General features: G+C 38.6%; 1 protein-coding gene across 4 annotated transcripts in view; it reads left to right on the top strand.

Moving 5' to 3' along the window:
- Positions 1 to 9204: 9204 nt before the first annotated feature.
- The window catches only part of retn (retained), a 63805-nt gene continuing 59914 nt past the window's right edge, over positions 9205 to 13095 (top strand). For all 4 annotated transcript variants that reach the window (XM_018520967.1, XM_018520968.1, XM_018520966.1 and 1 more), the window contains exons 1-2: positions 9205 to 9391; positions 10758 to 11177. In XM_018520967.1, the coding sequence (XP_018376469.1) occupies positions 9233 to 9391; positions 10758 to 11177 (579 nt within the window). In that variant the 5' untranslated portion in view covers positions 9205 to 9232. The remainder of the gene's footprint in view (positions 9392 to 10757; positions 11178 to 13095) is intronic.

Genomic DNA, 13095 nt, shown 5'->3' with positions numbered 1-13095 from the left:
GAACATCGGACACCATACCGACACAGGAGACAGAAGAGGAAAGAGAGAGAGAGAGAGAGGGGGGGGAGGGAGAGAGAAAGAAACAAGTCGATCTTGCGATGTTCGTCGGGAAATCAAGACCGAGAGATGGCGCTACAGAAATACCGAATAGTTGTCTAAAAGTGTGTGACGGACGGACAGCTGGCCGTCATTAAAACCCCATTAGCAAGAAGCTCTCCCCTCCGGAGCGCGCGAGTCAGCCTCCGAGTTCTAACAATATCTTCCACGACGCTTTACCACCACCCACGCTATTAATATTGCTCTATACCTCCCTTCATGGCCCACTCGCACCCCACCCCGCCTTTTCACTCCGCTCCGCTTTTTGCCGTTGCGGATGGCCGAATTCCGTTCTTCAATTTAGACGATCCGTCACTGTCGTACGTTCGTTTGACTGTTTCGATGAATATCAGCTTATGAAATCGAAAACGTTACTCCCTTCAGGGGGAGGGGGGGGGGAGGAGGGAAGAGACTAAAGTGATTACGTAATTTGTCATAGTTTTATTTCGGATTCGGCACAGAAATAAATTCATCGCGATCGCGCTGCTGGTATCAGGTGATGCCGCTCGCGAACGTCTTTCATCTAAGATGACCCTGTTCGATCAATCTGTCTTTTTCAAAGACTTCGCCCGAGAGAAGAACGAGAAAAGCAAAGTTTGTAGGAAGTCGGGAATGTGGGTCAAGTTCGAAATAACTATGCGCTGAAGTATGTCTGTGGTTTGTCAGCGGCGCAGTCGTCCCGCCATCTTGCCTGCTTCAGGTATATAGATCTGTCGCGCAACACAAAGATGCAAGATTGTAATCTATCATAATACATTTTCGATACGACTGAATTATGATTATATGTTTGTATTCACCGTTACGTATTATAAATGAAAAACGATCGATGTTGTCTATTGCAAAAATTTTTGCAGGGATTGATGGTATAGCTCGATGCATTGAATCCTTATAAATATTATAGCAAATACGTATGATGCTTCAAAAGCATAAATATCGAGAAAGTGCCTTTCTCGTGCGATCTTCGCTCCAAGACCGAAATAAACATTCGTTTCTTTCCCTCTTCCCCTGCCGCTTTTTCTTTCATTTCTTTCCCTTCCGTCCGTGACCCCGCATACGTCGGAGAAGATAGACCATGGAGGGAGGAAGGCGATGACGAAAGAAGGAAGGACGCAAACGATAGAGAGAAGAGAGTGCGCGTGAGCTTTGCCTACGGTCTTTGTAGCCGGCAGATCAAACTCGGCGGGTCATTAATTAAATCTGGCGGAGCAGCCATCGTCCGTCCGTCTTTCCACCGCGTCTCCGATTTACTTTACACGAAATACGCCACGGTTATAAATATGGGTGCTCACCCTGGAGACCCTTTTCCTCGAACTTGATCGCGCGGACCGCCCTCGAAGCGACACTCATGCGCGTAGCAGATATCTCTGACATTATTTTTTCAAAGATATTATTTCATTTTGTTTCAAAGAATCACACGAGAGAAAAAGAAACAGCACATAGAGAGAACCGATGTTTCATTACCGACGTTACTCGTGCGAATTTAGCTAACAACAAGTTTCTTTTGGACTTTCTCGTCTCCCACGAGGCGTCTCGAAGGCGTTGCGTAAGAACGAATCGATAAAAATAATTTGCGCTTGTGTGGTAAAAGTTACCGTGATTCCTCCGTCCACAATCTCGAATCTGGCAAACACATGGAAGAGAAGAAAGAGCGTCGGTTTGGCCGACCCTCGTCTACCAAATGTCCTAAATTCAACAAGCTTCTCCTTTATAGGTACCTTTACCTAAGTAGGATTAAAGAAACCCCACCTCATCTGTGGTCAGTCCACATTTTTTCCCCAATATTTTCGCGAGTGAACGAGCAAATCGACAGTATCGAATCATCATGGTGAAAATTATTAAGTAATTTTACCTTATTTCTCAGATCTTAAATTAATAATAACGGTGTTACACGAGTATGTGAGAATTATACATGGGAAAGGAAAAAGTATCGTGTGCTTTCGATTAAGTAGCTTCCCTGTGTTACAGAGGACATTTCACCTAAATAGACAGTTCTGATCGATGTGCTTTCTCGGCGATATTGATAAATAAAAGCGATTACGGCGATGACGATTCCGATGGTCAATGAATTTATATACCTGACAAGAGTCCTGGAGGAGCCGATAAATCAGCGCTCTTCCGTTCACCCGGGCATCGGGTGGACACCGGGGGTAATCTCTCAATCTAAATCGATCGATCTGCCAAAACGGCTCCGTTTCCGAGCTGTTTATCATCGGGCGCTTATGAATTTATTTTATGGACCGTAGAGTTACACGCGTATTCCTCGCGCGCACATACGAGAAAAAGATCGACCGATGAAGCCGTGATCCCTGCGTGGGAGCACCGCGGGAGGGCCTGCGGGAACTCGTGTAGGTACTCGTACTTTCATTCTTATTGGGTATCGATAAACGCCGGGACCATTCGTTAAATCGTTACTCTTCTCGCAACGTATCCGCTTCTATATCTAATGTATTACGGATCGCCCGCGTGATTCTCTCGATGGGCGCCACGAGCCGATGAATCTCATTCACGACGCGACGGTTCGTATAATAATACCGTACTTTTTTTTTTATCATCAAAGAATACATGAATTTTTATCAATTATCCATTACGCGCGCAGTGTTGTAATAGAAAGTCAGTCTATATATAATAAGCACGAAAAATATGAAACTATAGACTCGCAGACTAATAAGTTGTTCAAATAGAGAATAAACAAGGGTTTACGCCTCTCGAGGTGTCAAATTCTGATTTTAATGAAACTTTGCGTGAACTTGTGTAGCTCATATAAAGAAATGAATTTAGGAAATATCAGTTGGGGCGGAAAAATGATTTGAACAGATAAAATCACCCCTTACAGCGGTTTTCAGCTTTTAAATCCGTTATATCTCGAAAACTATTTGAGATATCAAAAAATGTTTTATACAATAACATTTTTTAAAAATAAAAAAAATTTTTTTAATTTGAAAAAAATTGTTTATTAAAAATATTATTGATGTAAATGAATAGAGGTAATTTTGTTGTAATACTTTTGTATAAAACATTTTTGACACGTAAGGGATGATTTCATCCCTTCAAACCGTTGAGCTACACACAAGTTCACAAAGTTTCATTAAAATCAGAATTTCACATCTCGCGAGGTTCCCTTGTGAGTAAACGAGAGTAGATATTGAAATACAATTCAAAGTAAAAAATTCGCGCATATAAATTGTCCTTGTGTGTTCTTCAAAGTAACGCGCATACATTTTCACTTTCCCATTTGTCTATTATTACGATAAGCCTCGATACATGTTTTTTTTTTTCCGCAGTAGCACTATTATTTGACCTGCCCCCAAGTGGGAAAGTTCCCAGCGCGCAATTAATCACCGTGGCGCGGCGTCGCGCCATTTCGAATTCTCGGTAGTCTTCGTTTTGAATTCATTGCGTGCCCTATATCGCGTACACGCTTTTATCGGTTATGCGCGGGAATCGCGGTGCCTCGCGTTCGTGGAATATGGTAAACTCAGCGAGTCACGGTACAACGCTACAATATGTAAAGCAATTATTTTACAGTCATTTCCTTCGATATCGACGCGATATACTTGCGACTCATACCTTCTCGGCGTTACCGAGGAAATGAGTTCGATAACGTTCTCGATAACGCATCCTATTTCACGCGTTCGCACGTTACACGGCGTATCTATTTGGTTGCACATGGCTTCAGAAATTATCTGCATTGTGTTTCTATTCTCTCTCAGTGAATATTTATTCGGGTAATATTCGACAATAAATATCCCACACGGGCGCACAGAATACTAAAATGAAACTACGTATGATAACGTAAAAAGATTGGATTGTTAGCTATTGTTCGCGACAAGTTATCGTGAAAAAAATGATCCGTAACAACTCGTATACCATAGATCTCATAGTAGTACTTGTCGCGCTTTATTTTCCTTGTTGCCATTTTATAGTGATTTTCAAAATTTATATGTATACTTTGTTTTACTTTTCTCACCTTTATAACTGCTACGTATGTTTATAGTGTGGCATTCGCGATCGTCATCAATAGTCACCCGTTTATCTATCTATCGATTTGCATACCTATTTTCTTTTTCGCCGTACTATTTATTTTTAGTAATATCTAATGGTATCGCACAGTAAAATCGCGAAATATGCACATACATAAAAACGTTTTACACATTTATCGCGCATTATTTTTAAAGATAATTTATAATTCCAATGTCTGATGGGACGCTCACTGATTCGTTATTTCTTGTTGATTTTATCTGTCTTTGATAAATTTTGCTTCTTTACTGCCATATATGTCCAATTAAGAAAAATTCTCGGCATATAATATTTTTTGTCTGATAATAATGCCTTTACAACATAATTTTTGATGCGCTAACGTTTTTCGTTTCTTTTTCATTTCGCATGGTCATATCTAATCGTTATATATTTAAATCACATGTGTGCAAAATGTCATCCATAAAACCTAGACTAAATACTTTGCCCAGACAGTCGTGACCGATCCGATCGACAGTCTTGATGATCGATACTTTTGTACGGTAATATCACCTGTCTGCATATATAGAAAATTATTCTTAAACTATCGATAAGTTTGAAAATAATCGCCAAGTTTTATGTATTTAATACAATTAAATTTTTTGTAACGTAAAATATCTTTAGCCTTGCTGTTATTGATAACCATAATTGTAGCAATCATAAAAAAACAAGCTGTACTCTACAGATTTATTGCAAGAAGTGATTCAGAAATAACAAAAAATAAAATAATATTTATGTTCCCTCTGTGTAATAAAGTTTCATATTAAATTATCGGAAATAGAAGTAGATATGTAAAATGATTTATTCATATAATATTTAACGTGGAAACAAATTATTACATATAATTATTTTTATGCGTTTATTTATTAATCCACAAATTCCACTTTATTATTCTACAAATACGCTGTAACAATCACAGGCATCATATATATTTTACTTTCAAGTATAAAATAAAAAATGGCATCGTTATCTAAATCGCGTAAGTCATTTAAAATCTGACAATTTTGGTATTTACAAATGTGTTCAAATCGTATAATTGTTATAGTTGTGTTATCTTTTACACCTCGATGAGAAGTTCTTTTCAAATCTTTTTCACGTTGCAATTTGTATACGTCCGATAACATTATCCTTTTCAGTATAGTGGACAACTATTCCATGAAGCTATAAAATAATAACACAATTTATAGTTATGTAATGACTTGAAAAATATCTAGCTAATGCCTCTCTTTCGACCAACGCATACCATGTTTATTTCATAATTTTCGATATGCACAGCAGATTGTTGCACTTAATAAAAGCTACGCAATGTTAACTAGAGGGGTAGATTAAAGTTGTAAATATATAAATATCCTGAACAGAAATAATAACTTTTTCTTTTTAACTAGGTACATAAGAATCAGATTATTTATACCCAATTTCTTCATTTCCAGATAAGTTGCGGATAACCTTATCCAGAAAATATCTCCATTGTATTCTGGCAGATATCTTCTCTTGGATAAAGTTATCTAGAGGTGAAGAAATTGGGCATTAGATGATTAACAGACTGAACTGCATTGATGTGAAAATTGCATTTTAGTATACATATTGTATTCTTGTAAAATTATAATAATGAAAAGGAATTAAGTTACTCGCATTTTGAGTAATAAAATTGTATAACTAATATAAATAACCAACTATACGAACTTTGTTATGATTGATAATCAAAATTGACATATATTCATATAACTGGTATTTCTCAATTAAACGCGATAGTCTTGCAATAATTAGAATATTTAGAGCCGTATATATTGCCTGGAGCATTTAGGCGATGATTTACAAGCCACGCCGAGACATAAGCATATATGCGAGAACGCGTGCACATACATGCCGCCGCACGCACCCACGAGTCTTTGTTAAAGAGTGTAAGCACTTTCGAAGAGTGGAAACTATAAAGTATAAACAATAAAACAATCGGATGGTGATGGTATGGCGATAAATCACGGTGGACATTGCTATCTGCAGTGGCTGCAAAGGGTAACGCGCCGCGACTTAGCCTTCGATAAATTTAGCTATTGTCGTGCCTAGGATATATTAAATCTCGTTAAAATGTCTTTATGAAACCACAGCGTCATGGATTATGAAAAGAGGGAGAGTGAGAGGCAGGAGAGAGAGAGAGAGAGAGAACGCAATGGAACTGTGCCCATCAATTGTTTGTTCAAAGCGACAATTTTACTTCTCTCTCTATTCATCATCCGTGTTGATTTATTCAATTCATCTCTAACTGCTATCAGAAATGACAAGAATAAAAATAGATTGTTACGACATAGTTTTTTTGCGAAGGTAAATATCGAGAAAATAAGGCGTGATTCCTAATTAAATGAATATTCACACACAAATCCAAGTTTCAATAGAATAAATATTAGCGATAAATTTGAATTGCAGTTAATAATAATTATTAAGTGGAAAATTATGTAGGAATCTTCAAACAGATCTAATCCGATTAATAATTGAACGTCTATCCACTTTGGGATATTCGTTGCGTCGATGGATGCAACCGACGTATTTCCTCCATTACTTTCCATACGAGATTCAAACACCTACGTGCGAACGCTCGGTTCGGACTAGAACAATGGCATCCTCGAATGCGGCTCTACCGTGATTATTGTAATGACGGTACCGTCCGCAAACACTTGAATGATATAATTCGTAACCCCACGCCACGGTGAGAATAACGATGCCACAGTGCTAACCACCGTAATTTATTTTCGCGCCTTCTTTCCGACGATTTCGCGCGGCGATTTCAACAATATTTTTCTCGTAAACACTTGCCTCCGGAACACACAACGACTTTCACGATTTGTTATCGGAATGAGTCTTTGAACATTGACACATACGTACCATTGATATCCGATAGTGGATAACGTAAAATTTTGTTGAAAGCACATCTTTCACCACGCATGTTTAATGCTTTACCGTTTGTAATTTTAATTACGTATAAGAAATATAATATGTAATTTATTCTTGGATAGATATGGGATAGATTTATTCAGAAGATATTAGATGAAATAAAAATATAAGCAAGTTTTATAACAGGTTGACCGATCGAAATCTCAGAAACGAACTTGTTTCGTATTTGATTAGGATTCTATTTTTTGCCGCTCATTCATTCCTGACCACCACCGTAGAGGGTCAATATTATCACACGTGCTCAGAATGCCGACAGAGAGACCGTTTGTCACTCCTCGCCCATCGAATGCCTTGTCCTTCGATCGTAGTCCCATTTAAGATTGGGCCCGACATCGGTACATTTACCGTTGAATCCACTTGCATCCCCGATAAACATATATTTACTCTAGTCCGCCCTTTCCAGGTAAAAGCTCGCTTCTTCGCCATTTGAATATACTCGAAGCTTCGGTGAATCTATTTGCATCTTCTTTTAGATAAAAGGAACACTCCCTAAAATAATGAATAGTCAAGTCTCTCTCCTTTCGTATGTCGCTTCTTTTGTTTTTATCTCTGTAATGTTCTATTATGGATAAAGTATATGACATAGATGAATACACACTGTGATTTAGATATTAAAGGAGCAATGGTAATCTAATTCCTTGAATTTAATATTTCGTTATTTTCACCTTCCATGTATGCCAAAATATAAATAAATCCATTTCTCTTGTTTCAAAGTAAATATCCATATGCATTCAGTAAATAGTAAACTAAATTTGAATTAAAATTGATACATTTTCTTGAATTAAATTAGTTAACAATATAATATATTTATTATAGGACCGTATATGTGACAACACAAACTATAGACATCAATGCCTTAAACGGTCTAGCTGGATCTTAAATGCTTGTATGATTCTGTGTGAATTTATGTACTACGTATGTATGATTTTTCGGTCTTGAAAGAGGACGCTAAAGGGTCCTCTACATAGAAGTCGTAGACAGTCGTGGAGTCTTAAGTCGTAGGAAACTGACCAATTCCAATCGAGTATTCTCCTTATATTTGATTGTGATTGGTTGGTTTCCTACGACTTCTACGTAGAGGATCCTTTACTGTACTAAATTAATATCACGAGTTAAATTGACTAGCAAAAATAGTAATAAATTAATTGACTCCATTGTTGCAGTTAAATTAACGATAAATAGGAACAGTAACGACTTAGAAATAATAAATAAAAAATAACAAATTAGATATAACTTGACATTATGAATTTAATATATATAGTATAATATGCATACGACATATTTATAAAATCTATAGATTATATAGATATATTTTATTGACGCGCGATTAGATTAAAAAAATTTTTTTGTCTGGTTTAAAACGTATATACATATATTTCGTGATCTTATCTAGGAAACAAAAATTAATGCGCACAGAAAATGAGTATACGCGAGTCGATGCTCGTCGTGTCTGAGAGCCGCGCGCGAGACATTTATCGAGAGGTCAAGTTAATTTCAGACGAGGAAAAAATATGGAGTGTCCATCTTTTTTTTAACGATGGCCATTTCCGTTCCCAGTAATGTGACTTGTACATTTTTATGCCGGCTCCGGTGCAATGGGCACAACCGTAAAACACTTATGACACCCGTAGCATAATAATGTTACTTGATAGCGGCTATCTCGGTGTAATATAACTCATCGCATTCGCCATTTTCCTAATTAATGTTTAATGCCTCGCTATCTGCCCTTCCAGTTCACGATTAAACTTGTATGCATGGTTGATATCACGTTATCAACAAATTTCGCTACTTTTTATTCAGTTCAAATAGCACGTATTACAATTAAAACATCGGCTGTGAAATTTTCGTGCGATCGTAAGTTAATGCAAATATGAATCGGAAGGTAGAGGAAGTAGGAAAAGTTCACACACTTATACCAACGTATAAAAATATTAGTAAAGAATATATAGTCAGTCAATTATTATAGTTAAAAAATTATCACTCGCTTTTATAATATAACTTATCGTGTCTTTTTCAAATGGTAAAAACAACGTGCTTGCGCATATCTTTATGATTATGTATGGATATATGCATCTAATACAAAGTAGAATTTTATTTTGAACAAAATGAATTATATAATTTTTGTGTTCTTGGACGATTTCAGTATCAGGAAGAGAAGTCGGAAGATGAATCAGATATGGACGATGAAACACAAGATGAAGAAGACTTACTCTCACAGCCACTTCAAGTCAACCCACAAGCTTTGGATGCAGCTGTAGGTGCAACTTCATTAGCACATTTGAACAATTTAATGAACGCGCATCATCCACAGTTACTAGCGAAATTTAGATTGGAGGTTAGTAAGAGAAGTCTTTTCATTCTTTTTTTTTATTCTTATCTATATGTTTAATCTATCGCTCGCTTTGCATTTCGTTAAGTATGTAACTATCGTTTCTCGTTTTGCTGAGTATTCTCCTGTTGACGCGCACGCCACAAGAGAAAACACATACAGATTTAAAAAAAATAGTCTTATTGTTAAGAGTTCCCTATCGTCCGCCCTGCCGAGTTTCCGTGAAGATAAGCAGTCGCATAATTCGTCATAAAACTTGCTCGGCAGGCTCGAGCGTTCGTTGACTTACAAAAGTGCCAAGGTAGAATGACACGAATCGTAGAAAATCGTGAGATAGTCGTAACAATGGACGTTGACAGTCATAAATGAATTGTCACCGTAACAATAGATTCATTTTTTTATTACGCAACAGTCCAAACCGGATGACAGATCTGGGCAAGCACAAATATCTTTACGATCGGCATTCTAATAAGAGGTCGCATCGTGATCTTGTGTGTACAATAGTAGGGTAACTCCGGTATATACGCCGCGGAAATCAGAAAAAATAGAAGGAGTAGGGGTAATTTTCTCGCAACTACTCTGTTACATGCCTTTATATTAGTATTGAGTTATAATTTCAGCTTCTTACTGTTAATATTAATGAAATTATTGTGAGTTGAATCGATTTGTCACTGTGTGTCTAACAAGTAGCATCATCATAAATTATAATCTACGTGTAAAAGACCTAGTGGTTATTTCGTGATACATACGTGTAGAGGAATAGTAAAGCATGTTGTATAGAGCAAAATACAAGTGCTTTGCTTTCGTATTCTTTGTTTAGTTTGTTGAAACCTTTGCATTTTTGCCATATATCCCACCCATTATCTATATATAGCAAAAATGCAAGATTTCAAAAAGTTTATTTTTTAATATGAAAACTAAATATTTCGGATTTCTAATATTTTTTTCATAGTAATAGACAGTACAAAGTTTTTACTGATATAGTTCGTTTATTTTAAACATAGTAAATAATACATTAAGTTTTTGATATGTGTGCGGCGTACATACCGGAGTTACCCTATTTGTCCGCAGCGCGAAAATTAAGAGAATCTCTTGCAAAATTGGAAAGTTTCAGTAAAGATAATTGATGCTTTATACTGATTTGCATTTGTTACTAAATTACAACTAATTAGAGTCGTAACACTTGCAAATATATTTTTTAGTAAAAGTTAATTTATCAGTTTTTTGAAATGATAGAATAAATCTGTGTCCTGTTTTCCTGTTAATGAAAAAGGACTCCTGATGTCAGTTAATTACTCAATAAAAATTATTGTTATTATTCGGTATTCGCTCGATTTCAATTAATTCTCCCTTTAATGATTTTTTTTTATAGCATACCGAGGCAGATATGTTACAAAATAGAAATAGTTTAGAGGCTCTACAGGCTGCAATGTCGAGTGGTAACTTCGGTACCTTGTTTCCACCTTTATACATGTCGTCGCCGCCACCACCGCCGCCACCACCGCCATCATTACCATCACAGACGTCGCAAAACAATCATTCACAAATCGCGGGAAGCCTCGGGAGTCAAATCGGTGAAAATCAAGCATTGGCTTGCTCCACTACTTCCTCCAGACCCGCTTCCACCTCGCAGCCCAACGAATCCTCGCCACCTCGCTGCCGGAATAACGGAGAGTCGCAAGGAAACTCCAGGAATAACGGAGAAGCTCGTGAGGGTGAAACTCGTGCGGCATCAGTAAATAGTCAACATCCACCTGGAACTAATTGGAGCTTCGAAGAACAATTCAGACAGGTGCGTCAGGCAAATACCTAGCAAGTACGTACGTACGCCTTCCTCAGCTTGTCGGGAATGAGATCGTGCGCTATCGTGCGCATTTTGGGCGACTAACATATTTAACGTACCGTTTTGATTGTCTTTTTCCAAATTTTCTCTCTCTTTTCTCTCTCAGTTTAATGGAACTTACGTACATATACAATTGCGGAGAAGGGGAAAATTTGTACGCTTAATACTTTTTCGCTTGATGCTTTTTGTGGAACGCTAAAAATTATTAGCTTCGTATTCTAAATCTTATCGATATGCTTGATTATTTTGCAAAATAAAGCGAATATAGCGGGGCTCGAATGGTCCGATGATGATATCCGGAGTAGCATCGACTGCGACAGCGGCGGCGCGGCGTGCCATGGCGCGATCGCGCGAACCCAAGTCGAGTGTCGTGGGCGTGAACAACTCACGCGGTCACCTTTGTGGGACACTGGTTAGTGCCGCGAGGGACGTGTAATTACGGCGGAACTCTCCCCTTGCGAAAGCGCGGAGCGAGGAGATGGTGAACCGGGAGAAAGAGAGGCGCTTTAATTAATGCAACGATGGAAGCTAATTATTATTTTTACACAGCCGAGAGATAATTACCGGCCGACCGTCCCCGAACGGCGAGTTCGTTGACGGTGCATTTCGTGGCAAGAACGAGAGCCGATCGGCTCTCGACACTGCGAGAAAGGAAGGAAGGAACATTTCGGAGCCTGGACGGTGCTATTCATAAGACATATAGAAAGGAGGCTCGCTGCGCGCGAGCCGGCCAGGGGGGTGAGGGCAAAGTTATAGAATTAGCTGGACTCGCATCGCAGCCTTGTTAACGCTTTTTGCGGTGACTCGCCGCGGTGCACTCCGCTTGCGTGGATGCATTTTTGCCATATGGAGTATGAAATGGCGCGCAGCGATCCGGCCGGGTCGCCCCGTTCACCCGCGGTTTTCGGTTTTTGCAAAGAGGGTGTGGTATTGAATTACCATTTAAATTGTTGTTCGCGCGCGTGAGCTCGCAAAACGCCGATATCCTTTCACAGTCCGTGTGACAAACCTGCCTTCGAAGATTCGCGTTGCAATTTTAAAAACTAATCTTACACGATCGATGATTACAAAAGTGATAACGATGATTATCTGAATGTGATTATGAGAAATGTATAAAATTCTACAACGCGCCTGTACTTGTATGATTCTTTGAAAGAACTATTTTGGAGAGGAATATGATTTTTGTTCTAAGCGAAAAGAGTGATTCTTTCGCTTAACAGAGCATCGCATCGGCGTAATGGCGATGGTATCATCGATTAAAGCGTACAACAAGCGGACGCTTTACACGGATAAACGGTGCGCGAAAGACAAACGGGTAGGGAAACGAGAAACAACGTGCGCGGGGGAATGGAAATAGAAGTCTCCACCTACTTGGCGAACGGCGCCCGCATCTCAGGGATCGCATCCATCATTCCGGCGAGGGCGTACAAGCTGCTCTTTAATCTTTCTTCTTCGGGGTTATGGTGGTTTCGTCTGTTTTACTCTTCCTTCGCATCTTTTTTTTTTTTGTTTTTTTTCGAGGTGTCGGTAATCGTTCGCGTACCGCGCTCTCGCGTTTTTTTCTTCACAAATTTTTTGAAGCTCTCGCTCCACGTCTGTTCCATATCTCTGGTCGCAGCTTGTAAGTATCGCGATACCCTTTTACGCTTTCATTCAAAAACGAAATCGCGCGACGCGATTGTCTCTTCCCATCAAGAGTCGAAGGAGGTTTAAAGATGTTTTTAGAACCAGACTCGACTAACTCGGGAAAATAAAAGCGCTCGACCTCCGGACAGGTTTATAGTCAGTTGGTTATTGTCTTGAAATAGGGTAAGCAGAGGCGAGACGTGGCCGACAACTCCGGAGTACGTACGTCGCGTACCATCCG

This window comes from Trachymyrmex cornetzi, unplaced genomic scaffold, assembly GCF_001594075.2.
Source record: "Trachymyrmex cornetzi isolate Tcor2-1 unplaced genomic scaffold, Tcor1.1 scaffold949, whole genome shotgun sequence".
NCBI classification, from domain to species: domain Eukaryota; kingdom Metazoa; phylum Arthropoda; class Insecta; order Hymenoptera; family Formicidae; genus Trachymyrmex; species Trachymyrmex cornetzi.
The sequence above is the reverse complement of the archived record's forward strand: the minus strand, read 5'-3'. Positions and strand labels throughout refer to the sequence as shown.